A 27,901-nucleotide genomic window follows, 5' to 3' on the forward strand; every position below is an offset into this window, starting at 1 on the left:
CTCGAGCTCTGGTTGAGCTCAGCTGAGCAGTCAGGCCGAGCCTTAATCAAGGTCCTGCTTCAGATGACAGCCGGAGGAAAATGCTGGTGAAATGATTCGCTTCGGGGCTTTGGAAAAGCCGACAGTTTTGAGACAGTCCGTCGCCTCCAAATATCGCATTCCCGTATGGCGGAGGACCGAACTGCAAAATCGCAATGCGGAGAATGCCCAAGTTAGCCAAACACGGTGACGCGCTGAGCCTGCTTCTCAGGTGACTCAGGCTCGTCATCGCTGGCAGATGACAATCTGCCCGGTCAGGCTCACGGCCGCCGGCTTTGTCGCCGCTCCTGCAACAGCGTATCGCCTGCGGCCGCCCATCAGCCGTGCGGTGACTGATCACAGGGCGGGCGGGCCGCCGCCTGCGACGAGCGTGAGGCGGGGCGGCTGCCTCCGTGACGGAGGGCGCGGCGTGCAGCCGTCCGGCCCGATTGTCGCCGGCGATCGTTACGACCTTGCGTGACATCCGCGCGTTTGTCGCCGACGGCTACGAGATCCTCGCATGCACGCGCCGGAACAGTGGTGGCGTGGGCCCGTGCGCCTCGTTCCTTTGACGTCGGTGCTGGTGTTGTCGGACCAGTTGGAGCAGCGTGGCCCGCCACCTCGCGCTAAAGTCCTGTTGACGTGCTGAGCGTCAGGCTATGTTTGGACGTCGTTTCCTCGCTGAACAACGCTCACACCACAGCCATAGCACTGGCTCCCGCGGGTTCTTAAAATTCATTCGTCAGCGTGAGTTGTGTGTTCTCTGTTTGACATTTTGAAAGGTTTGGGTTTCGAGCAACGGCGACACCTTCCCCCCGCTGCGAGAAGCTCCATACAATGCCACTGCGGCGCGTAGTTTTGCTTGTTTACCGATGTGTGCGACTCTGCTACTCTACCATCACCCTCTACCGGGATGTAACTTTTGTGTGCTGCCTTCTTTTGCAGAGCTTTATGTCGAAAACTTTCGTTTTCTACCAAAGAAATTGTAGCAATAAGTTGTTCGTGGTGCCGGACTGCCTACCACAACAAGGAGCCCTGCTTCAACATCCAGCGATTAGAGGAACAATGTAGTCTAGGTGAGTGGCATGACGTGACGTGATGTTCGAAGGCATCTGCCAGCTTTGCCTGTCAATCTGGTACACTACCAGCCTGCCTATGCGCGTCGTAAGCAAGGAAAATGTACCCCCGACTGCCCATGTGCTCTGGAGCGGGCTTGAAATTTGTGGCTGCCATTTGGGCAACAATGGGCAGCTGCCGAGTGCCTATGTTTGCGTGAACATATGTGAGCAAACAAGAACATTACGCTGTCTGACATGGTCAGTAATACAATATATATATATATATATATATATATATATATATATATATATATATATATATATACATCTACATATGTACCTATGTTACCAGACATCGACAGTATGTTGCCATTCCATGAACTCTTACCAACGGCTACGAAATGTCCAAATGTGTCAATGCTCCCACTAAGTGCTTGCATTGAAACTCTGGTTGTCTGACCGTCGGCGCTCACCAACCTTCCTGCGCCCACCTCCAGCCCGCGAGCACCGGCTCATGCCGAAGCCCGGTCGCGGCGGGGTGCGCTGAAGGCTCCAGTGTGTCATGGGGCCGGTGGCTCGGTGCGCCGGCGAAGTCCGGCGGCGCGAATTAGGTCCGAACTTGCCCGCTCGCTGCCGGTCGTTGCTGGCAAGTTGTGTCGTTTCGCCCTGCGTCGTGGGGATGGGGATGTGCTCGAAGGAAAAGGCTGCCCGCCGCCGTCACTGATGACTGTCAATGTATGGTCTGTCGCTATCGGCCGCCTCCACTGGTCAGTGTGCGGAGGGTCTGTCGTTACCGGCTGCCTCCAATGATCAGTGTGTAGAGGGTCTATCGTTGGTGACCGCCTCCACTGGTGGCTGTCAGTACGTGAAGGGTCTTTCGTTGGTGATCGCCTCCAGTGCTGGCTGTCAGTACGTAAAGGGTCGGTCGTTGGTGACCGCCTCCACTGGTGACCGTCAGTATGTGAAGGGTCTGTCGTTGGTGACCGCCTCCACTGGTGACCGTCAGTATGTGAAGGGTCTGTCGTTGGTGACCGCCTCCACTGGTAACTGTCAGTACGTGACGGGTTTGTCGTTGGTGACCGCCCTCACCTCTCATTGGTGGCTGTCAGCATGTGAAGGGTCTGTCGTTGGTGACCACCGCCACTGGTAACTGCCAGTATGTGAAGGGTCTGTGGTTGGTGACCGCCTCCACTGGTGGATGTCAGTAGATGAAGGGTCTGTCGTGAGGTCGGTGTGTAGTAGTTCATGTAAATTTCGCGTCAGATATTGGGCATCATTGGGCGTGATCGCGGAGAACTTGCAACAGTAAATATCTACTGTGGGCTAGTCTGTGGGTAGCTTGTTTTTGCTGTTCCCTGTCATTTCGGCCCCTCATTTGCTGTTGGTCGTGGATCGGTCGTCAAAGAAATAGGATGATAAGCACGGACGCCCCCAATTATTTCGAATACGGCATAAGGGTTGAAACTGGCCTCGAAACAGTCGATGGACGACTGACTCCATCTGACCCATTTCTCAGCCAAACCCTGTTCGCTGGCACCCTCCCTTCCGCGTTCTGTCTTACTTATGCATTATGCTATCTGGAATCTCTGACATCGCAGGCTGGAGCCAATCCCAAGTCATGGCCCTACTCTGGCATTATCCCAACCCGGCTCCGTTGACCCCCCGCAGGGTGTCCACGTTGCTGCAGTTACTGGGGGCGGGCAGGGGTGTCAGCTATGTCCCGTATCTCCAGGGCCAGTGCAGATCCCTTTCGCGGCGGCTTCGGCGGCGTTGGTCCACAGTTCACGTGATCGTGTGCTGAAGCCTGTGCTGGACACATCAGGGGGGGGGGGGCCTGGTGGGGTGGGGTGCACGCCGCCCGTCCAAAATGGCCGCTCCCCTTCCCCTGCCCCGCCCCTTGTTCGGGCGCCGGCCCGTGCGGCACAGCTCTTGCAGAGGCGGCTGTTGGGCATTGCGTGGTGTTTTGAGGGGTAGTGCTGCGCACGCGGGGAGCTTTGAATTTTCATGAGATGTCCTGGTCACGCCATTTGATGGTTTGCTTTTGCTGCAATGCGACTGCATACCAGGAAAGTGAGCATTTGTTACGAGTCTCTTCGTACATGCTCCACGAAACACACATATTTGGGACGTTTTGCACTCACTGCTTGTAAGGGTCGTCTGTGTGACCAGTGAACGGTAAATTCAAAGTCATGTTAATTGCGCAAGTAATCTGTGCGTCTTGTATCTGTGTCATTCACGCTCACAACGTTTCTCTCGTATAATCCCAGTAAAGGTGGTGCGTTGGTTATCCTGATTGTACGATTTGCCTAGTTGCGTTGCAGTTTCTCTAGATGCCCAAACTGCAGCTTATATGGCTGGCGTATTCAGGAATAGCCCAGGCACACATTGCGGTTAGGAAATTTGCCCCAAATAGATTTTGCGCTGGACCGTTAGTCTTTTGAACTAGGAATATATTGTCTAAGTCAATGGACCAGCTCTCTTTGGGACTTCGAATGAAATGACGCCGTCCCTAGTCCAGGGATGATACTCCTCCCACGGGTGAAAGGAGACGGCACCACCGAAGCCATTACTAAAGCGACCGCACTTTTTTCGTCCCCGGGGAACAATCGAGGCGAGTGGACTGAGAGGATTACGTGGCTCAGCCCGCCTGGCCGCCCCCTGGGGCTGCCGTCAGATCCAGATGGACGGGCTGCAGCGAGCGGTGCTTCAACAGGAACGGAAAATGATCCGGTGGCAGGGCAGGTGGGGCGCGCGCGGCCCGCCACAAGCGGCAACCCTGGCTCAGGGGGAAAAGCGTGAAAGGAAGCCAACCGCGCTGGGCAAATAAAATCGCTCGCTCGTGGGGGGTTACGTGACGTGTGTTTCGCTGCTGTGTTTCAGGCATTCACGAGGACATCATTGTGCCGCCGTCATGGATCGTCAAGCTGCCCCGCAGAGGAAGCTTCAAGTCCAGCCTCCGCAAGTCGCCCAAGAAGAGGTCCTCTAGTCGTCGGAAAAGCCGGGAATGGGTGAGAACTTGAGATGCAGTAGTGCGGTGCAAGCCGACACTGAATGTCGGTGGCACCGGAGCGACAATTGAGCGAATAGCGCCGGCGCTTTGCCAGCATCAGGAAATGTTGACATGCATGGAAGGCGTTGCAAGTCGGTGCAGCCCACGTTGCCAGTTTGGTGCCCGCACATCGGGTGGGGTAGGAACCTGTCGCCATGAGGTCATTGCCAGGTTTTAGAATAGTTTTAAAAGATTGCCCCACATTTGGGGCGCGTTTAAAAAGCATAGTCCGGTGAAACCTCAGAACCAATTACATATAATGGTGACACTGGGTAGTGCCGCTGTGGCACTATCAAGATATAATGGGAAGGTTAATTTGTGTTCTTAGAATCCAAATCACGCTGTCGTTCATGCTTACGCTTGACAAGTCCGAACGTCGAGTCACAGCACTACACTTTTTTCTTGGTGGATCCAGAGTGAAGGTCTGGTCCGCGACAACTGGAGTTGTCACGACCGCCGTCGTCATGACAACTGTCGCCATCATGGCGACGGCAGTTGCAGCAACTCAGCAGCTAGAGTTACCGTCCTTGAGGTGTTCTAACCCGTACATTGTGGGTTAGGCGGTTAAAAGTGGCACCTGTGCTAGTAAGAATGACGTCAGCGCAAATGAACGTTTGCAAATGGTTCGGTGGGTGACGAGGGCTACTTACTGACAAGCGCATTGGTTGACGTTTGGGACAGTGCGTCACTGTAAACCATGTGATACTCTGCTGTCTCCCAAATTCAAAGTGTGCTTCGAAAAGACCCACTGCGCTAAACGCGGTAGTGGGAAATCAAAGCCATAGTGTAACGGTTTGCTAGTTTGTTGTGATTATAGCTTCATGTGTTTATGTTGTTTTTCCAAATTACTTTTTCAAGCTTCCGTGGCATTTAAAGCACAAAGATATTTTGGCAAATTAGTGCATTGCAAACATTGCGGAAAGCACACGCAAAAAGCAAGGCAAATGAAAAGTTTACTTTCACGGTGATGAGTAGGGGGCCCAGTCAGATTTCTTCTGCCGAAAGCATTGCCTCAAATCAAAGTTTTGAGCTATTCAGAAGAATTTCCAGAAAACCGCATTACTGATCAAATCGGACGCGTCTGATCTAATAAACGAAAGGTACACGAAAGGTGGCCTACCCCCTTCTGATCTAGAACCGACGACAGCCCGACTTCATAAAATACAACTACGACTTACGCTCTTTTCAGTGACCCATTGTTAGTGTAGGTGCTGCCTGTGAACTGTTCAGGTATTTAATCATTCTCATTTTTTCTAATCAGATTAAAGATCCCCTTGAGTGGTCCCCGTCACATGCACATATACGGTGCAATCAAAATTATGAGTTTTTTTCCGTTTCGTGCGACGAACTGCCAGTGTATGCACGGATGTAAATTTGCATTGCGGGGATGCGCTAGTATCGTTGTATCGAAGCGAATTCCATTGTTTTGAAAATCAGCTGTAAAGATGGCGGATGCGGAAGCAGCCACGGCTGGAGCAGGCTGGTCTTATTATGTCAGGGGCTCATGTAAGATGAAGAAACCAAGACTGTTACATGCCAGAGGCTTGCTTTTTTGGTTTCAAGTTTTAGGATGCTCCAACCTCCACCCACATCACCAATGCGTGGCGTTGGGGCATGACATGAAATATAAAATACCTAAGACGCGTATTTTCTATCCACATCAATAGAGCTAATGTTGAGGCGTGTAAATCCGAATGCTATCCAAAATTATAAGCACATTTTCATCAACGTTAGCTTCTTTCTTCCAGCTCGACGTCTTGCTACTACGCTATCGTGTCTGCTGCACTTATCATCTTACACCACATCGTATTACACTCAGCCATCGATCGCACTCAGTAATTTGCGTCATCAAACTCGGTATTAATGTCGGCTGAAGCCAGCGCTGTCATTTTCTCGTCATCCGACCATGGCAGGCGGGTGGGTGGTAATCACATCAGCAACAAGGGTCATCTCATTAGTGATCAATGTAATACGCTCCGCCACGAGCGTGAGCTCTGCTCCGCCACCACGCACTCAATCGATGCGTGGTGTTCGCGACCATGATGCTGGTGATTGTGTTAGTCTCGGGCTCCCTTAGCCCAAATGAAAGGCATACGCTTCACTGGATGTATTAAATGCTTACCCTGGACCAGCCAGCTACCTTTTGTGCCCGCTCGTCCTTGACAGGTCGACGATTTTTTTTAGATGTCTCTGCATGTTTGTTGCTTTGCGCTATCAAAAGTAACAGCGAACTTGCTGCGCAACTCCGTGCGTACGAATGCGTCTGGTTTTGAAGCGTGAGCCCGGATATAGCCCGTGTCACGTACTCCAATGTAATGGCGGAGCACCGGACATCTGAGGCCATTTTATGTCACAGCGTGCGACTGCATTCCTACCGCAGATCGATAAGGACCAGACGCGGGCGTTCGCCATCAAGCCCATTCCAACGGCCAACGTGCACCCTGTCATCGTGTTCCTCAACCCCAAGAGTGGCGGTAACCAGGGCGCCAAGCTGATGCAGAAGTTCCAGTGGCTGCTCAACCCTCGTCAAGTGTTCGACCTCACTCAGGGCGGACCGCGAGAAGGGTGAGTCCGGCACCGTCACGGAGGAAAGCGCTTTGCTCCCATCGGAGGCATGGAGTATTTTGGTACGCTAACCTGGAACGTCGTCTCGGTGGCCGGACAATCGAACCAAGCATCTTCAGGCCGCGCACTGCCGCGTCGCTAGTGAAGCGTGCGATCCAGCAGGAAGCCGGCGCCGCATTCAATAGCTGTCAGGCAACCAAAAACATGAGGTTGCCCGGCATCGGAGCTATTTCCAAGAATTACGTCATGGTAGCCCACACGCTGTAATATCCCCGTGCATATGAACTAATTACGTATGAAGTACACAAACTTCGGCAAAAATGTCAAAACATAGTTGAGAATAGGATACTAGTGTTTTCGCGATGCATAAATTCGCTCCAAGTAAGTTGATAACACGAACGAGGACTTTGTATGACATACATTTTTAGACATACGCTTTTTCAGCCAATGCCTTAACTTCACCCAAAGTCCAGGATCATACCAGGCTTGGAAACGGTGGAGATCGGTCGAGGGCGTCGGATGCTGGCCACGCCATTATTGTTTACACTGATGTCGTGTGGAGCAGTGCGGACTTTGAGAATCATTTAATTCAAGGAGCACTTACAGTGTACCATTTTTCGGCATGTGAGGTCTGTAGGTACCACATATATATATATATATATATATATATATATATATATATATATATATATATATATATATATATATATATATATATATATGAACAGGAGGCTGATAGGATATAAAGTTTATTTTGTCGCGTCTACTCCAGATATGCCACGGAATAGTTGTAGTGTCGTCCGCTCTCACAGCCCGACCAAACACTAAGTCAGGTGTTACCTTGAGTATTTGCCCAATGCCTCGGTAATAACAACAATAACAGCAATAAAAAGTAATAACAAAAGTAAAACAATATAACAATAAATAACAAAAGTAAAAAGTAATAAAAAAAGTAATAACAACAATAACGTCCGAGGCGTCCGAACACTTCGCGCCCCTTCCACACGCCACCACCCAAGGCCAACTCTCTCGCGCAACTGCAAGTGCCTGGCGCGTAGGCGCTCTAAACAACTGCCATACACTACAATAGTGTAAACAAATCGGCAAGTTGTGGTAGGAGTAGGTCTGGCATGATGCCTACTCGTATAAGCATGCTCTTTTGTGTACACACAGACCGCAATTTTTTAACATATAGTTATTTAAAAACCTTATTTTAATGATCTGCAAAGCGTTTCTAACCAAAAATAAGCCACCAAAGTCGTGCCGCTAAGATATAGACGCTAGGAAACTTTTAAGATTTATGTTAACCGTCGCACTGTAATGCTCATAAAAAACGTCTGCGTGCACACCAAAATTTAATTGTCTTTCAAGCAATCTTAAGAAGTTCGCAATTACCGCCAGCCATTGCCCACAACGGACGCTACAATGATGGTCGGGGTTTGTATCCATTTGTTGCGTTCCGGGGAGCTGGGCCGTAATGACGTCACCGCGAGGCTCCTCCTTTCCGTAATGCTGAAACGCAGAAGTGAGCTTCCGGTGGGTCATGGCAGTTGCAATGACCTGTAAGCGATATGCTGCTTTCATCCCTCTGCTTCAGCTCTGTCTGCGCTTTCGGTAGTGGGTTTTGAAAGCTCATGAATACCGTTAGAAATTGCCTGGGGTGCCCGCTTGCCAAGAAATTGATGGAAAATAAAGTGAGAAATGTTAAATTTGAACTACCGAAAGCTGTAAGCCTCAGATATCTGCTGGTGGTGTGGCACGCTGCTCAGTGGGGTGTGCCGCACCATAAGGGGGCTCAGTGGGGTATGCCGCACCGCAAGGGGGCTCAGTGGGATGTGCCGCACCACGAGAGGGCTCAGTGGGGTGTGCTGCACCACGAGGGGCTCAGTGGGGTGTGCCGCACCACAAGGGGGCTCAGTGGGGTGTGCCGCACCACAAGGGGGCTCAGTGGGGTGTGCCGCACCACAAGGGGGCTAGGTGGGGTGTGCCGCACGACGAGGGGCTCGCTGAGTTGATAGCACGGGCGGAATGTGGCAGTCATGTTGGACTGCAGACTGAAGCGAGCCTAGTGAAACGAGCAGGTTTTGCCTCAAGTGAAGAAGCTAGTGCTGCAGATTAGCCTGAAAGGTGATCAATAGGCTCTCCTTACTGACAATAGACGGTTGTCTGGGTGGGAATCTGAAACGCAAAGTAAGTATCCCGGTGTTTTGGTTGAATGAAAAGACGTCCCGGATGGGCTCGTGAATACGCAGAGTCCCTAGCTCTTTCAGGGACTGCTGGCGAACTGACGCTGTCTAGAAGCTTTAGTGCCATCCCAGGGAAAGAACAGCCTTTAAGGGACTACCACTGTTGGGCAGGGCCGTCTCCGGATAGGTACTGGTAGTATGGTGGTTAAGCCGCGGGTATGGGAAGCCAGAGGTAAGAGGTTCTGTTTTGCCCGTCCTGCCTAGTGAGAGGCAGGGGACGCATAGAGCATCAGTGGCTGAGTGCTTCGTTAAGTCCCAGTGACACTGCTGGCCTATGGATGAAAGAAAGCTAAGCAGTTCTTAATAAAATTGTCATTGGTGGAAAATGTATGTTTTTAGGACATTTGCTCATATAGCACAAAAGGAGCTAACCTGTGTCGGCTATCCCAACACACCTGTGAAAGTAAGCTGTGGCTGCCTTCGGCTGCTTTTTGCTATGTCTCGACGTCTTCATTCGTGTTCAACGCCATTAAGCCGGGACGTTTGACAGTGTGCGTTTGCACCGGCTTGATAATTGAGCAACGGTGATGGTCGGCAACAATATCGATAACTGGCCTCATTGGTCGGTGGGTAGGTCAGCGGAAACGTCGTCTTTGGCCAGCCAGCAGTGGTCAGCGGATCGGAGTCGAGTGGTGCTGATGGGCTGGCGTCATTATCTAGCATAATTGGCTCCGGGGATGCAGCCGCCTGTTTTTGCATTGGGCGATTTCTTGTCCGCCAGTGACACGAGCTGTAGCCTTTCGCATGCAACACAACATCCATTAGCTTTGGTTAGACGATTTATGGCCATAGGTACGACTATTATGAACGTTGGTTGCTGTGGTCCAATGCGGTGACAAAATGTCCTTTGCTGTGTACACCCCTCAGGCCGACGCTTCAGAAACCCTTCCGCCGCTGTCAGCGGCCTATATGGCCACTTTGGGACATGTAGGCCGCTTTTCGTAGCAGGCCGTCTTTTCCATAACATGTTTCCACCGCTCCGAACACCGCTGGCTCACGCGATATTTTGCATGGTTTAATGCGTCATGAACAAGCCCACGTGTAGACACGTTTTCTGCGACTCTCTTGTAGCGATTTTTCACTGCCAACTCCAAACGGCAGTATAAAAACAAGGTGATGCATGCACCTTATGCTTCATGAGCGCTTGTTAAAACCTAGTGGTAAAGATGCGATGGCCCGCTCTTGAAAAACTTCATAATAGATCCTAGCAAGCAGTGCGTGTACCAAAAATTCGAAATCGATGTAATCCTATTTCGCCGTTACGGACTATCAGCGACGAAGTTCAGGCTGGGTGAGCAGCGGAGCACGCGAGCACCGCCGACCCCCGGGCGCGCCGGTGCCGTGGGAGGCGGAGGGGCACTCCGCTCGTGTACACTGCCGCCGCCTGTCCTCCGCGCCCGATCCTTACGGGCGTGCCGCGCGACCGGACGCGCGACGCGACCGGCTAATCCGGCCCGTCGAACGGGATCGTGTGTCCAATCAGTTGCTTGACGGCGGTGCGTGCCGGCGGGAGGCAGCCGGCCGAGCGTGGGCGCCGCACGTGCCGGCCGGGATCAGGACACCTTAGCTGGCTGATTGTCGCTGCTGAGCGGAGCATCTCGGGCGTCGCAGCCGGCACCAGCAAACCGGTGAACGCGCGGCACTGCGACGCGGAGCGCGATCGCCACGCGGCTGCGTCACCGTGGAGCAGCCAGCTGTCGCCTCCGGATGATTGTCTCGCCTTTTGGCTGGGCGCTTGCGAGCAGTGCCGGGATGGTGTCCCGCGTCCTCGTCCGTGACGTCCCATTTGTGACTCGACTGCCCCTGGGGCCTCACGGCGGCAATTGTATCTTCCCCGGGACGTTTCGAAAATTAGGTATTTTCCAAATTGACGTTCCGTGCGACACTCACAGCGATTGGCACATCGCGCCGAGCAGTTCTTCGCGTGTGAATGTAAACGGCGATCGCCCGATGCACCATTGTTGACGGTGCCACGCTTAGGTGGCGAACGGGGCGCCATTGCTTGGACAATGATTCTACAACTTGTACTGCTTTTGAGCTTTGCCGTTTGGCCCGTCGGTATTGGCCGGAGAAAGCAAGACCGAGCGGCGCGAGCGTCCTGCGGGTGCTCGGCCCGTCCACGGCGACTACAGGGCATCGCTCGCGGACTCCACCGGCTCACAGTGGACAACAGTGGTGACGCAAATCCCGCCGGAGTGCCTCGCCCTGCCCTGGCGTCCGGCGCCGGCACGGCCGTCCGGGTGACCCGGCTCGCGTCGACGCGCGCGACCTGGCCGCGCCGCGCCGCGAGCCGCGAGCCGCGATCGACCTGACGCCGGAGCGGGCCGTCCCAGCCGTCCCCTGACCGGCCTCGGCCGGCGCCAGATCCGGGTGCGCCGGCTCGGCTGGGTCATGAATTAGGCAGAGGCGGCCGCTCGTTACCGTTTGCACGCCCGGCCGGCGGCCGCACGACCGGCCGGGCCCACTGCAAATGAAATGGACTCGGCACGTAGGGCCGGCGCCTGCGCAGACGACTCGACGCACTGTCGGGGGTAAGGCCCTTTCTTAGAACGGCCGCCACCCGAGGTGCGACTCGCCCGGCCCGCGACGTTTCCTGCTCCCTGAGTTATCGCACCAGTATCGCTGAAGCACTCATTCACCCAGGGAGGCATCACATCAGAGGACCACTTCGGCGATTGCAGTATTCATTCCCAAAAGGGGTGTAAATGCGAGCAGCACTTCCAACTTGTGGTCATTAGGGTCTCAACGGTTGTGAAATGAATGACACTTATTCAGATTGAAAGGCACCTTTTCAGGTCTTTAAAGGTTTTGGCTGTGTGCATCTCGGCATAACAACTAATGACACCATCAAGAATAATGTGAGTGAGCAAGTAAGCTGCATCGCCTTGTTTACCGTATACGCTCGCTCCTCAGGAACACAATTTCCCTGCGGCCCTATCAGGATGTTTTTGCCCTGGTATCCAGGAACTCGTCGGCCTCATGGGCCCTCTGGGGTGAATGGGGCTCCGACGATCCAGCGGCCGTCGGGAGCTGACCTGCCTGCTTTCTGTGGCCGCCGGCGTCGTCCGCCGACCGCGGCCGATGGTCGGCCCCGGATCGGCCGCGGAGCGCCGGCGCTGCCGTGCGGCGGCATCGGCCGGCGCCGCTCCGGTGGTGTCGCGGACGGCAGCGGCCGCTCCAGTGCCCGCTGCTGGCGAGCTGCGCAGTCACAGCCGCCGTGCCGGCAGACGGTCACGTGATGACGGACGTGGGCGGCACGCCCTCGCGATCCCGTCTAGAGGCCGGCGTGAGTTTCGTCCCAGTCAGACGCGATTGTGCCACAGCCGCGGGATGTAGCGTCCTGTTCGTACGGTGGTATTCGGCTTAAGTCGCTGTCTCTCTCCCCCTTGATCTGGAGGAGGGAGCAGTAAGAACATTGCTCATTGAAAGGTACGGTAATCGCTTTTTGCGTCATGTATTTTGACTGGGTCATGTAGTGAAGTGCATCAGGAAGCTTGAGTAGGTGTTTTGTTGAAGGGAGTTTTCCACATTGGTATGGGGCTTTGAACTGAAATGGCCATCTTTAAGATCAGCTGGTGCAGTTCACAGCCCTACCCTTTGTATGACCTAAACTCCTCCAGTTTTTGAGCCATGCGCCCGCGAAGATGCCCAGACTATTTCGAGCTCACCCAGGCATTTATGATGTCATAATAACGTCATCCAAATCCTGCCATTCCACTGGCCACTCGGCAATCAAGGGCCGAACAACACATCATTGTCGAGTGATATCTGGCGTTCGTGGGCACGATTTCCAGATATAGTGGCCGCCAATTGACTCTCAGTCAATGTTGTTCAAGGCATGATTTGGTTATCACTAAAGGATTCAAGTGAATTTGTGCTCTGTTACCAAATTTGTCGAACCTTAAGTCATTAAGATATTGTTCTTGGGTTACCGATTAGCCGCGGTGTTCATATTAACGCCTGCAAAAGCTAGACCATGAATGGCAAATGACATGCAATTTTAACAAATTCGTGTTATGCAGCTGCCGCTTTCATGGCACTTTTGCAAATAAGTGATACATATCAGTATCCTCACGACAAAAAAGCGGTAGGATTTTTGGAATGACGGCATTGAGTATAAAAATGGAATTGAATATATCGAATTTGGTAGAAACCCAAAATATATATATAACTTTTAGGATTTTGTGCATTATGCGTAGTCGTTGCTTTCTGTAAGCTTCGTACATAACTGACATATATTGGCATCCTCGCAATATATAAAAGAGGTGCAATTTTCCGGCATGGTTGAATTGTGTAATGCTGCTTACGCTGCCTATCGACGGCATGAGCGGTGACGTCCCCAGCGTGCAATAGTTCTTTTCAGCTGACAAAGTCAGGACTATTTTATGGCTCATTTCTTCACACGGTTATTTGCCACCACGTGTGGCTCTCGCGTGGTCCCATTATCTGGCGTTGAACTTTCAAATGGCATACGTGACTCTAACCGCTAATGTCGTGGTTGTGTGGGTGTTTGCGTCGCTCTCTTGCGTTATCTTGGCTGTTGCTAAAGAAAACATGTCGGGGAAGCGTGAGTGGTATGCTTCTTGTGTGTGTGTGTGTGTGCGTGCGTGCGTGCGTGCGTGCGTGCGTGCGTGCGTGCGTTCGTGCGTGCGTGCGTGCGTGCGTGCGTGTGTGTGTGTGTTTTACATCGGGACGAGCGTCTTGGATGAAACGCAACATAGCATGTCAGGCTGTTCGTTCCGGTACCCCAGTTGGTTAGAGCGCATGCCCTTGTAATTATCAGCCCGTGCCGGGCTGGGTTCGAGTCGCTTTAGGCGCTCGCTGCTCGGCTCTAGTTGAGATTGCCTACGGCCGGTGGCAGCGGCCGTGCGAAAGGTAACGTGGCATAAGGGGACGAGGAGGAGGACAGACTGTGCCGAGCACTACGGTACGCCAATCATCCGCCGCAAAATTGTACCGTCGACCTGGAGTGTCGTAATGAGGTGGTGGGGGGGTAAGGCTCACGCAATAATCACTATTCAGCGTGGACGTTCAGCCAGAAATGGATGAAATCAAAAGGGCTGAATCCTTCTTAATGACTGTGTAGCAGGGGCGCAGTCCAGAGGGCCATTTCTCTTCTGCCTATAGTGTATTTTTAGTACACATTTTCCTGACAGGTCGGCAATCAATGAGATGCGTGCTCACCGAGCTTCGCCCCCCCCCCCCTAAGGAAAACCCTGGCTAAATCCCCGATAGGTGATGCATGAAGGCTGAGGCAAGCCAACGAGTGGGCTCATGCGTGGTCCTGTTCTCCTGGACAAATCGCGAGTAGACAAGACCTTAGGCAAACGACGGGTACTTTTTGATCCTGTTTCCAGAGATTACAATGTACCTACGTTTCGTCCTTATTGCCTTTTTCTGAACCTGTACTGTCCTGAAGATGTGCCACATGCACTGTTTTCAGTCATGTCGCTTGGTGTCATCTCCAGCGCAGGCTGCTGCCCGTTCAGCTTGGGAATGCATCACCACGAGCCGCCTATCCGAAAATGTTCTGCTTTGTGGCCCTGGTATGAGGATGCACCACACAGTGACCGCTGTCCGAACGTGTCTTGCCCTGCCTGCCCCAATGTGGAAATGTACCGCGCCACGCCCCGGTCTGGGGATCAGCACAGCGCATCACCACAGCACCACAGCACCACAGCACCACAGCGCGCTCGTATCCTGAAATGTACCGCGCCACGCCCCGGTCTGGGGATCAGCACAGCGCATCACCACAGCACCACAGCACCACAGCACCACAGCGCGCTCGTATCCTGAAATGTACCGCGCCACGCCCCGGTCTGGGGATCAGCACAGCGCATCACCACAGCACCACAGCACCACAGCACCACAGCGCGCTCGTATCCTGAAAGTGTGCGTCTGTTCGCCGCAGGCTGGAGATGTACCGCAAGGTGCCGAACCTTCGCGTGCTGGCGTGTGGTGGCGACGGCACGGTCGGCTGGGTGCTCTCCGTGCTGGACCAGATGAACTTCAGCCCGCCGCCCGCTATCGCGGTCCTGCCGCTCGGCACAGGCAACGACTTGGCGCGCGCGCTCGGCTGGGGCGGGGTGAGTGCCGGTCCGCTGGACTGGGGCGGGGTGAGTGTCGATCTGTTCGGCTGGAGCGGGGTGAGTGTCGGTCCGCTCGACTGGGGCGGGGTGAGTGCCGGTCCGCTGGACTGGGGCGGGGTGAGTGTCGGTCCGTTCGGCTGGAGCGGGGTGAGTGTCGGAGCCCTCGGCTGCGGCGGGTTGAGGTCGGCGCGCTCGTTTGGGTCAGGTTAGTGCCGGAGTGGCTTGGCGGGGGCGAGGTGAATGCCAGCTGTCGGTTGGGGTGAGGTGAGCGTTGGATGTTAGCGGGGGCGGGGTGAGTGTCCGGGGTGCTCTGCTTGGGTGGGGGGAGTGTCGGGACGTTCGGCTGGAGCACTGTGAGTGTCCGGGTGCTCTGCTTGGGTGGGGGGAGTGTCGGGCCGTTCGGCTGGAGCACTGTGAGTGTCCGGGTGCTCTGCTTGGGTGGGGGGAGTGTCGGGCCGTTCGGCTGGAGCACTGTGAGTGTCCGGGTGCTCTGCTTGGGTGGGGGGAGTGTCGGGCCGTTCGGCTGGAGCACTGTGAGTGTCCGGGTGCTCTGCTTTGGGTGGGGGGAGTGTCGGGCCGTTCGGCTGGAGCACTGTGAGTGTCCGGGTGCTCTGCTTGGGTGGGGGGAGTGTCGGGCCGTTCGGCTGAGGCCGAGATGAGTGTGGGTGTCGGCTGGGGCTGGGGGAGTGTCGGGGCGGGAGCCCGGCACCAGTGGCAGCGCTGGTCGGCCCTGAGTCCCGCCCCGTCAGTTTCGTTTCGGGAGTGGGGTTAACCCGGTACCAAGCGGCAGGGGAAGCTCCGCACACGGTCCGTGCCGCCTTGTCGGCCACTTACTAAGCTCCGGCCGCGGTACTCATACTGCAGAGAGACGCCAAAGTTTTGACACGGCCGTGGCCAGTGCACCCTCAGCCGATCACCACGTGGGGAACTTTGGATGTTATAGTGTTCGACGAGCTGACTGTAGCGCAGACGGGCCGCATCCCTTGTCCCCGGTCCGGATCCCCTCTCTCCCCAAATCAGGCCTCACTCGCGGACCTCCGGGGAGATCCGAAGCTGCCCGACACTCATTCTTCCGAGGATGATCCTACAGTCTAAGTGGTTCTTCAGAGGACACGGGCAGAGTTTAGTTGCAAAATGACCCTGGTGCTGTTTTGGCGTTTGGCTCGGGCAAAGCCAGCTGTCGCGTCTCAGCCATTTTGTGCGACTCGTTGCTGTGAAATGAAAGCTTACAATGGCCGTCGAGGATTTAAAGTCCTGCAATAGTCTGCAGAAGTTGATTGCATACCGCGCACCAATGCGTCTGTTACGCCGAGTTTGATACACAACTCCCAGTAACACCTCAAGCGATTCTCTGTCGCCCTGACAATCAGCACCGCCAGCTGGCATCGTCGGCCGCCGCCCCGCGGGCCGGCGTCTCGCCACGGCAGCCGGGCGCCCTCCCAGCGATCTGCACCACAACCGGGCGCGCTTTAACGCCCCAGCGTCGCCCTCAGGCCGGCCGTTCGGCGCCGGCTCGGCGTGCCGTCCGGCCGGTGGGCCGCGCCCTCACACGCCGCCTCCTCCCGACCGACGGCCCTCTCCCGGCCGGCCATCGATCGGCCACCGGGCCAATCTGGAGATCCTTCCGGTCGAGACAAGGCTCCGGACGTGGTGCACAGCAGAACCATTTGCGCCGTGATTGCTGGCGGCGCAGTTGGGCCGCGGAGGCGTGCGGGGACGCGCGCCATCCAAGTTACTTCCCGTGTTCTCCGCCGGTCCCTGGTCGCGGCAATCACGGCTCGATATTGGATCCACGTCAGTCCAAAGGGCTGTTGGGGCCGCTCGCCTCGTCGCTTGGTCGTGGACTTGCTCTGACATCTTCTGCGATCGGTCTGTCGCGCTTTTCCTCTCCGTGGTCTTGCTCTTCCAGTCGTCTTGTATGTTTTTTGTCTTCTCTGTACATATATATATATATATATATATATATATATATATATGTGTGTGTGTGTGTGTGTGTGTGTGTGTGTGTGTGCGCGTGTGTGCGAGTGCGTGTGCGTGTGCGTGTGCGTGTGCGTGTGCGTGTGCGTGTGCGTGTGCGTGTGCGTGTGCGTGTGCGTGTGCGTGTGTGTGTGTGTGTGTGTGTGTGTGTGTGTGTGTGTGTGTGTGTGTGTGTGTGTGTGTATGTATGCATACTGTCTTTCCCTTCTTCTCTTTCTCCTTTCTTCCTTTTCCCTCCTTTCTTGTCAGCTCCGTATCCTTCTTTCATCTTTTCCTCTCTTCTCTTCATTTTCCTCTCCTCTCCGCACCCTGTTTCTCTCTTTCTCGCTATCGCTTTCTCGCCCCCTTGCTCACGCTGTTGCTGTCTTACGCTGATATTCCGTCCCCGTCCCGACCCCGACCCCAAGCCCGTGCCCGTCGCGTGCTGGCCCCGTCCCGTGCCCGTCTTCCATCATCCTCCGTGCCCGCACTGACCTCTGCGGCGCGGTGTCGGCTCGTCCGTCCGGACCGGCTGACCCGCTCCCGCGGCCGCCATCTGCCGAGTGGCCGTCGATGGCCGTCGGACGCCGTCAGCGACCGTCAGCGGCCGTTCCACCGCTATCGCAGCCCATGCAGATACAGCGGGCCAGCCGTTAAGACCGCCCCCTCTGACTCGGTGGCCGCCGGAGCGCCCTCGGCGCCGGCTGCGGCCAGTTCGCGCCCGTTCCCAGCGGCCCGCGCTGGGGTGTGCCGCCGCCGCCGCTCCCGCAGCGTCCGGCCAGTCTGTGAGGACCGCCGCCCATCGGCGTGCGCTGGGTGAGGCCGGTGCGACTCTGTTTGCGTGTTCCAGACCTTATGCCGCCAGTGCGGTGTGCTGCAGACGTCCCAGCGGCTGTTGCCGGCGGGTGACGGTCGATGGCCGCGTGCGGGCCGCTTCCGTCGGCAGCGTTTCAGTCTCGCACGCGCTGCACCGGCAGTAACCATGGATACATCAGTCTGCCGTTTTCAACTGCGTAGCGGCGGGGGTATGCAGCTGTTCCAGCAATCGAGTGAATGGCTGCGCAACGCGCTCTGGGCTTTTTATGCCAGGTGAACTGTCAGAACTTCCACTGGCTTTCATCTGAAGTGCGTTCCTCGCCGTCGTTGGCGCGGATGTCATCCAATAGCCACACATGTCTCCCACATGAACGGCCAGCGGCTGCACACCCCGCGCCACCTTTGATCAGCACCATTATGCAGATCAAAGGCCGGGCAGTAATGCGAGCCGCGCAATATGCGCCATCCATTTGGTCGCTCCGTGGACCTGTTTGCCGAGATGCCGGTCACGTGGTTGTGCCGGATATCAGCATCCCTGGCGCGGGCCGCCACAGGCGCCAGGCCAGGGTGCTCGCCGCAGAGACCGGCGGACACGGCCGAGGCGAGTGGGGTCCGCCGGCTGCCAATGGGAGCCGCTGGCGTGCTGGTCGGAGAGACCGGCAGACAACGACCGAGGCGAGCGGGTCGCCGGCTGCCAGTGGGAGCCGCTGACGTGCTGGTCGGAGAGACCGGCAGATACGCCGAGGCGAGCGGGGTCCGCCGGCTGCCAATGGGAGCCGTTGACGTGCTGGTCAGAGACCGGCAGATACGGCCGAGGCGAGTGGGGTCCGCCGGCTGCCAATGGGAGCCGTTGACGTGCTGGTCGGAGAGACCGGCAGATACGGGCCGAGGCGAGCGGTGTCCGCCGGCTGCCAATGGGAGCCGCTGGCGTGCTGGTCGGAGAGACCGGCAGATACGGCAAGCGTGTCCGCCGGCTGCCAGTGGGAGCCGTGGCGTGCTGGTCGGTGAGACCGGCGGACACGACCGAGGCGAGCGGGGTCCGCCACTGCCAATGAGAGCCGCTGACGTGTGGTAGGAGACCGCATCCGCACTACCTCGGCAGGTCAAGGCCGCCGGCACGCCGGTACAGGCCACCGGTTCCGGGACGACGGCGGGACATCGGGCCTGCGGCCGAGATGCTAGAACTGGTTGATGGAACACATAGCCCGTGGGGCGGGGCCGCTGCTGTTTACTTTGAGTGCTAGGTGCCTCAGAACGGCGGCGCGAGGACAGAATTCGGGGCTTCACCGCAGCCGATTGCCCGCCGAGGCCCGGCCGGGCAAAATGAGACCGACGCCTGCAAATGTCATCAGGGTGTGTATGGGTGTCGTGTGAGTGGGTGGGAGAGGCACGTTGAGAGCAGAATTGTGGTTAACAGGTTACTGGCGCCCTTACTGGGCCGCAAACGAGATATTCCCGCAGTTAGGCAGGCTTCCTTGACAAAAGCTAGCTCCAGCGACGCCCGGCCCAGCTGATGAATTTGTGTTAATTTCCGGTCATAATCTGTCGTAAGTCCGCTAATGTTGTGCGTGCCTCAGTCAGTAGGCGCAAGACATTTGTGATCGTTGCACGCAGACGCGAAATTGGCAATTGGTACATTATATTATGGCTCATTACCACCATATCAACAACGGGTGCGATGCCAGCCAGCTGTAACATCGCGCGCTCCGTCGCATTATGTAATGTGTATTGATCTGGCCGAATGAGATGGGAAGCTGCTAGAGGACGCAGGCCTGGTCACGTGTCGTTGTTTCGACGCCTTGCGTCAGCGAGGTGAGCGGGGTTTAACCTCTGCCGAGGCTAGAGGGGGGAAATCCGCGATTGTAGCTGCCGGCAGCCATGCTCAGGGCAAAAGTTGAGCGATGGCGAGACAGCAAGCCCGCTCGCAGCGGTGTCACGATTCCGCCCGCGGCCTAAAGACGGCGCGCACCAACTGCAGGGAACGGCGCATTGTACAGGTATTCTCACTCAAGGCAGCATTTTGCAGTCTTATTTATGGTCTTACTTGGCGCGTGATCGAGGCCATTTGTCCTGCACGAGCCACATTTTGTGCAGTTTGGATGGAAATTTAATGCGCTCTCATCGAATGGTCCAAACGAGGAAATGAGCGCCATGCAATGTGTGTCATTAGGCTATAATTTACTAGATAGCTGCCACGGCCGGTGAGAGCGGCGGGGCGTGACGCCCCCGACGATTAGCCGTTTTCCGAGCCGAACTCCTCCGCGACATAGCTCCTCGGCCTGGGAAAGGAGAGGGGAGGGGCGAGAGAGCAGTCTGCAGCTGACGGAAAGGGGGAGGGGGAGGGGTGAACGGAGATGCTCTCGGTAGACTTTTGTGCTTGAGGGAGAAGCTTAGTTTCGGTGCTGCGTCGGTTGGGAGGTGGTTTTATCTCTGATGGATGGGTCACGGTCAATGCAGGACGACTTGTTCGGCTTGGCGGGTTTCCTCGATGTCAGTCTGTCGGCATGCCCCCCCCCCCTCCCCCTCCCCCGCTCCCCGCTCGGCGGCTAGCTGGTGACGTGTCGATGGACGTGGACTCATTCTGTGTGCCGACTGGGGTGGGCTGTGGGGAAGCTGGTGTTGGTACTGGCGCTGGTGCTGGTGCTGGTGCTGGTGCTGGTGCTAGTGCTAGTGCTGACGGGTCCCCGCTTGAGGCGGGCCCGCCTGCCTGTCTCGGGTTCCGCCCGGGCGTGGCGTGATGAGGCGCCCCCCGCCCGCCCACCGGGGTACCCTTTGCCTTCGTCTTGGAGCGTCGAGTTATCCGGAAGCTGCAGAGCGACTGCGAGGCTCCGCCCGGCTCCTGCGCTGTTCCAGGAAGCCGTGTATTTCGGTAGCGGTCGTGTGAACCCAAACCTGCCACAGATCATTCCGCCAATGCGGCTGCTATCTCTGGCCGTGATCTGTGATCCGTGATCTGTCACCCGTCATCCGTGATCCGCCACCGTGTCCAAGTAGCACATGGACTCTGCTCATTCCGCTAGTCGGGGAAGCTGCTCGGCGATGCTTCCAGTGTGAGCCCTGCCGCCGGAGTCGACCCACCTCTGCCCCGTTCTCTGGCTTCTGCTCGCTCTGACGCCCGCTCGCTGTCCGCAGGGCTACACGGACGAGCCCATCTCCAAGATACTGTGCAACATTAGCGACGGCGAGTCGCAGGAGCTGGACCGGTGGGAGGCAGCCGTGCAGAAGAACGAGCGCGCTGAGCCCAGCGAGGAGGGCAAGGACAACCTGCCGCTCAATGTCATCAACAACTACTTCTCGCTCGGCGTGGACGCCCATATTGCGCTCGAGTTCCACGAGGCCAGAGGTCAGTGAACCCCCGCGGATGAAGCGTATGGAGTCGCGTGTGCCGAGGGGCGTTCACGGGCCGATGGGGATATGTGCTCGGAGTTAAATGCGGCCGAGAGTGTCTGTGCTGATATCCCATCTTGTGAGCGCGTTCTACGTGTCAGGAATGTGCGTGGGAGATAATCGGTGCGCGGTGGGCTCGACCGGCGCTCCCACGTCCGACGACCGGCGCTCCCACGTCTGCGGCTGTCGAACACGCCACGGCTACTTGACGTCACCATCGCTACCCAGGTCCCAGCCTCGGCCGCGTTCCCGGGTCGTTCACTACCGTCCTGTCCACGCACGACCCTTGTGCCTCCCCACACCCCGGCTACCCCCGCCTTCTCACACCCGGGCTCTCACTGCCTCCACACGCCCTGCCTCTCACTACCTTCCCATACCCGGTCTCCACCGGCTTATCGTCTCCCCCGGCTTATATCCTCCTGCTCTTATCGCCTCCCCATCCCGGTCTCTCGCTGCACTGCCTGCTCACACCCGGTCTCTCCCGCCTCCTCCACCCTGGCTCCCCGCTTCCTCCTCACATCCCCTGGCTCGCACTACCACCTCCTTACATCCTGACTGTCACTGCCTCCCCTACACCCTAGATCCCCTACCTCTCACGCCCTAGATCCCCTTCCTCCTCGCACCCTGGCTCTCAGTTCCTCCCCACACCCGGGCTCCCCCTCCAGCCCTCTGGCGTGGCGGGGCTAGCACCAGGTCGGATCTTTCATTCATTGCCGGCGGTCCGGCTATTCGTGCCGGTTTGGGGCGTTGTTCAATGAGGTTTCCGATTGATCGCCGTCTGCGTCGCGGCGACCGCGGCGGCAGCGCGCGCTGGACCGTGTGCTGGGACGGGCCGACGCAGCGCCTGGCTGGCTGGGCGCGACGCCATCCGAGAGGGATGGCACCGCGCTGCCGCGGCAGCGCTCGGCAGTGGCGTGGCCGAGACCCGCGCCGCTCGCCGCGCCGTCGCCTCGACGCGCCGGGCGCCAGCGTAGTCCGTCCCCGGCCCGACGGCCCGCGCGATCTGCCGGGGCCAGGTGGCGGCGCAGGCCCCAACTGCAGAGCTAAGGTCGCGTCCGTCCTGGTCGCCGCCGAGGTGTCGCGTCTGCCGCTGCCGGATGGCTATTTCTGGCGCGGCTGCGGTGGTCGGCGCGCTCCGAAAGCTCGGGGCGCGGCAGGCGGCCAATCAGCGCCAGCGCCGCCGCCTCCGCGTCGACACGGCCCGCCGCCGGCGCTCGGTGACCCGTGACGTCATCACGTGGCTGGGATGTGGAGCTTCGCTCGAGACAAACTCCCCGCGGCTGGGCTGGCGGCTGTAGGCGGGTGCCGTTTACGGATGGGATCCACTCACCTCCGTATCTGTGCCGGAGGGTGTTCTGCGCTCAAGGCAGCCTTGCTATCCTATTCGGGCGGCTGTTCCATTCGGGTTTAGCCGGCGGCTGTGCTTGCTGAAGATGAAAAACAAATATTTTGCACCTACGTGATGGCCAGACGTATAAAACACAGGCAAGTAAGGATCGCGGCTCGGCTGACACTGCCTCGGCACGGATGTGTGACTGCCTCGTGAGTCAGGGGTCACGGGGCTCCTGCATTGCAACGTTAACCGATTGCGGGAGGCGCGGTGTTGAAATCGCCGGTCCGTGGACTGATGATGATGATGATGATGATGATGATGATGATGATGATGATGATGATGATGATGATTTGGGCCTTGGGCGCACCGACTACGTTGGTCATATGGCGCCCATAGGCCCGTAGACTGGAACAGCCGTGCAGCCATATGCATGCTCAGGCGAGGGGGTGAGCCGAACGATTATGCAGTCCCGAAAGCGTTCCGATGGGCCCGAGGGAAGCACTCTACAGCTCTGCAAGTTTGTGCTTTGGTACGAGCTAGGGTTCTAGGACCCGGGGCAGTGTGTGGGACGGTGTTTTACCGCGGCTGACGGCTCTCGTTTAAGTACGGGCGAGCCTGATTGTCCCTGGGGCCTCCTGTTAGGAAATGCCTCCGAGCATTCAGCTCAAGCACGTCGACTCGATTAAATGCATCAAAGTTGTTTTAGTGAGTATCAACGAGGGCTTGGGGGGGGGGGGGGAGCATCTGTAACATAAACACCGAGTTTCCCTGGCTCCATGCTCTCGGCTGCGGAAATGCCGTGACGCCCACATTATGGAGAGGAATATATGGCCCGAGCTTAGCGAAGGAACCATTTCGCGTTCTTTCCTTATCCCTTTTGCTCTATTTCTCGTAGCCAGAACGTCGGATACGAGAATGGCGGTTTATTAGAATAGCTCGGAAATCTGGATGAATCCGGGAAGAGAAAACCTTTGTGGAATGCCGAGGTTTCCATGAGCCTGACTGATGCTCAAGCCCAGTGTGAGTTATCTGTCGCCGTCCATAGCGATATTGCTGGAAGGAATCATGCGAGAACTCCGTGCGTAGCTCTGGCATCTGATGGCCCATCTGACATTCTGTGAGTCGCACATGCGCTAACGTACATCCCGTACTTTTAAATTAACGTAACATAGCATACGTGGTTTTCGCCGTTATTCATTGGACGATTTGGTCACGTCTTCAACGGATACGAAACTATGTAACTTATAACTATCGACGCGACTTCTCCGGACCCAAGGAGTGCGAATGCGAATGACATTTGCATGACAGCGAGACCAGGCGCCTGTGCTGGCCGCCGCTACGGCCGTAGGCAGCCGCTGCCTGGCACGGCGTTATGACCACTGAAGAGGAGGAAGTGTGGCCCGTGGCTGGGGGCGGCCAGACCAGCTTGTGTAGCGTTATTTGCGTCGCGCGTGACGACCAACACTCGTTGATCTGTCGCCGGACGAGGTGGGGCGACGGGCGGCGACGCAATACTCTGGTCTCGTTGAGATGGGACGCGGCCGGAGGAAGGCTGGCCAGAGTCCGCGTCTGCCGCGGGTGCGGCGCACCTGAGACGGCCTGACCACCGTGCAGCGTTCAGGCGCTTAGGTGCACGTGCCGGCTGGCTCCCGCCTGCCCCCAAACGCCTGACTCGGTCGCTAAAGGGAGTGTTTCACATTTGAAGATATTGAGACAAGCATCGGATACGATGCAACATGCTCACATACAACTATCGGTATACCTTTTAAGTAGAAACGATTGCTCAAGACAACACAAAGTCTTTGTTTAGTGAAAGTGTTTCTCGATGCGTCATTGTTTGACTACGCCATCATGCATTAGACATCATTGATTGAGAGCCGATTGACGGCCGTTGTATCTGGAAATCGTGCTCACGAAACGCCAGACATAAGCGTTTCGACCATTGTAATTTTTCAGCCTTGATCGCCACATGGCTTATGAGATGGCAGAAATTGAGTGGCCTTATTATGACGTCATAAATGTCATGTGACTTGGAAATACTCTCCCCGATATACTTTCTTCATTTTCGCGGGCGTGTATGTCAGAAACTAGATTAGGTCTTAAGAAGGGTAGGGCTGTGAACTGCACCGAATGATCCTCAAGATGACTATTTCAGTTTAGAACCCTACCGAAATGTTGGACACTCTCTGTAAAGTGTGATATTTGACGGCGCGCAGGACTGCTTCAGTGCTACAGTGACTATTACCTCTGCTCTAGCTTCATTGGCGTTGCACTCTCCCCCACCGACAGGAGCGGGGGGGGGGAGCTCCAGTTTACCAGCCAGGCTCGACCCCACGCCTCTGCGCACGGCTTGGGCGAACTCCCAGCATTGAGGTGCGCTCTTCCGCGGCAGCTGCAGGCCATGTGACAGGTACACGGTCAGCCTGAGGGCCGCCGCTGGCGCTGAGCGTCCCACCGCAGCCGCGCCGGGCCAGCCGAGAACGGTGCGGCACTCCCGGTGCTGTTTGGACCCGGCTCCCTGCCTCATTGCGGGGCGACGAAAACGCAGGCGCGCACAGAACGCCTCATCTCATCTCAGAATGCCATCATCTCCCGCCGGCCGACGGCTCGGTCGTGACAGCCAGCCACGCACGCAGGCCCGCAGGTATCAGCTGCCGGCGGACTCGGCAGCGGGAACTACGCCCATCGCGGAGGATATCCGGTTCAGGTTATAGCACCTCGGAGCGTATCCGTTTCAGGCCTCACGCGCGAAAGCGTGGCGCCCGGCATACATTCACGGGAGATATTCTGGACACGAACGCAAGCGGGGGCACGTCTTGATATGGCGTGAAATTTGCGTGCGTACAGAGCCCACGCACGGACATCTGGTGAAATTGTCAGCAGCTGATGTCAGCAGACGGTATCAGGGGCTGGGGGGGGGGGGGGCATTAGAGGTCCAGTGGGAGGGGCCCCGTGCCCACTACGCGTGAGCGGGACGCGCCGGGAGGCCGCTCGCGAAGCTGTCTCCGTGTCCGCAGCGTACTGGAATGGCCGACAGCGTCCGTCGCCGGCGCCGCGGGAACGAACATCCGCTGCACAGTCCGCCGATCAGCCAGATGGCGCCAGCGAGAGGTGGATATGATCTGCGTGCTGGCGTCAGCGCGGGGGCGGCGGCAAAGGCCGCGACCGGTCGCAGGCCTGGCTTGGAATGCCAGGGACGGCTACCTTTCCAGGGTGCTGTACGCGTGACCAAGATTATGACGAATGCAGCGCCGACGCTGGCTGCGTTCAGTGTGATGCCTCGTTAGAGCATGGAGCGTCAGCCTATCGACAGGCGGACAATGAGAAGGCTGAATTCATCGAGACGGACTTTGCTTTTATGTGTTGCGCTCATTTGTGTTCATTGTGTGCTGCGCAGGGGCATCCGTTAGACCCGCGGTCATAATTCAGTCGTATATTTCTACCTCGTCTCGTTGTTCCTTTCATGGCGGCTGTGCTCTTTCCGTAATCCAATAGCCGGTGTTTTTTGCCTGCAAAGCGTCCGCAAAGGACACTTTCACGGAGGGCGGGTAATTGACAGTCGGTATTGATTTGTGGTCTCGTACCTAAATAATTGGTAGACAGCAATGCTGTTGCGTCTGGACGGCTCAGGCTTGCCGGCGTTGGCTGAGTTGAATGCGTACGGCGCACTCAGCCGTTGGCTGGCGGAAGCGGCGTGCGTGCGGCCGCGAGCGTAAAGCCGCGGCCCGCCCTCGATGCGCGGCAGTGCGCGGCAGAACGCTGCTGGGTGATTTAGTGGAGTGGAGCGCATAGTACGCCTGCAGCTTCTTACCCTCGCTTTATACGACCCAATGTGCAAGGCGTTTGAAATGCTCGCGAGCTTCGACAGAAGTGTTTTGTTGGTGCGTCGCTACTGCGCTCTCGATGACCGGTGTTCGCGCCGCTAATTTTGGTGCATCGGCTTCGCTGGTGCGACCGTCGTCGGCAATCTGTATTTGTCCGCTCGGTCGCGCCGCTGGCTGGTGTTTGTTCGTTCGGTCACGCCGCTGGCTGGTGTTTGTCCGTTCGGTCACGCCGCTGGCTGGTGTTTGTCCGTTCGGTCGCGCCGCTGGGTGGTGTTTGTTCGTTCGGTCACGCCGCTGGCTGGTGTTTGTTCGTTCGGTCACGCCGCTGGCCGGTGTTTGTCCGTTCGGTCACTCCGCTGGCTGGTGTCTGTCCGTTCGGTCACGCCGCTGGCTGGTGTTTGCCCGTTCGGTCACGCCGCTGGCCGGTGTTTGTCCGTTCGGTCGCGCCGCTGGCTGGTGTTTGTCCGTTCGGTCACGCCGCTGGCCGGTGTTTGTCCGTTCGGTCGCGCCGCTGGCTGGTGTTTGTGCGCCTGATCAGCCCCGCCGACTGGCAGCGATCGTGTGATCGCCCCGCTGGTTCTTCGTTGATGGCGTCGGCGTCCGTCCTCTTGATGGCCCGTGCTGACGGCGTGCCCCGTCTGCTCACACAGAGGCTCGACCCGACAAGTTCAGCTCCCGGCTCCGGAACAAGATGTTCTACGGCCAGGCGGGCGGCAAGGACCTGCTGCAGCGCCGGTGGAAGGACCTCTCGGAGCACGTAACCATCGTCTGCGACGACCACGACATCACGCCGAAGCTTCGCGAGCACAAGGTGCACGCCATACTCTTCCTCAACATCCCCAGGTGGGTGGCACAGCGGCCGTGCAGCGCGTGGTGACGGGTGGCCTGTTGACTCCACCTGCGGTTGCTCTGCAGCCGCCGGGCCGCCCCGTCCGCCCGCATCAGCTCCCGCTGAGGCACATTTTCCGCGGTGCTCTCCTGGCTGGTTACGCGACAGTCTCGTCTGCCTGAGCGATATGAATGTATGCATTGGGGCTAACAGAGTTGTTTGCCCGGCGGTCTCCCCCGGCGAAAAGGCGTGTTGATGTTAGCGGCGGCGCGTTGCCTGCACCCGAGCAGCGCGCGTGCGAAAGCGCACCCGCTTAGAACACCGGCGGCGTAACAAAGCCTGCCGCTGGCTGTTAAAGTCGGGCGCCGCTGGCTGCGCGGCTCGGCGGCGGGTCCTGAGCCCGCCTGCGCCAGCGCCCGGCGCCGCCTGATCCCGTCCCGGCAGCCGCATTAGCGGGGTTTAGCAGCCAGCGCCTGACGCACGGCCGGCCGCGTCCGTCCATCAGCTGCCGTGCACGGCCGGATGGGGGTCAGGGCAGCCGCGCCGGCGGACGGGGCGGCGCGGCCGTCTCGGCCGTGGGAGCCGCTCCTTCGGCCGCCGGACGACCATTCCTGTGCGTGCGTGGATGATGTGAGGACACTGATTGGACGCGCCGCCCGCTCGTCCGGCTATGAATAGTTCGGCGTATCGACCGCGCGGCGCCGTCGCGACTCGCCGCCGTCCGCGGCGGA

The 27,901-nt window shown here is 57.4% G+C and overlaps 1 protein-coding gene across 1 annotated transcript in view; it reads left to right on the forward strand.

Annotated features, from left to right (window-relative positions):
* LOC119095546 (eye-specific diacylglycerol kinase) overlaps positions 1–27,901 on the forward strand; it is an 80,587-nt gene that overhangs the window by 26,232 nt on the left and 26,454 nt on the right. Inside the window, exons 5-10 of the mRNA XM_037218401.1 lie at positions 966–1,094; positions 3,957–4,084; positions 6,506–6,690; positions 14,848–15,022; positions 20,930–21,140; positions 26,992–27,184. Coding sequence (XP_037074296.1) covers positions 966–1,094; positions 3,957–4,084; positions 6,506–6,690; positions 14,848–15,022; positions 20,930–21,140; positions 26,992–27,184 — 1,021 coding nt within the window. The remainder of the gene's footprint in view (positions 1–965; positions 1,095–3,956; positions 4,085–6,505; positions 6,691–14,847; positions 15,023–20,929; positions 21,141–26,991; positions 27,185–27,901) is intronic.

The sequence above is a fragment of the Pollicipes pollicipes genome, unplaced genomic scaffold (genome assembly GCF_011947565.3).
Source record: "Pollicipes pollicipes isolate AB1234 unplaced genomic scaffold, Ppol_2.1 Scaffold_1693;HRSCAF=1982_pilon_pilon_pilon, whole genome shotgun sequence".
Taxonomy (NCBI): Eukaryota; Metazoa; Arthropoda; class Thecostraca; order Pollicipedomorpha; family Pollicipedidae; genus Pollicipes; species Pollicipes pollicipes.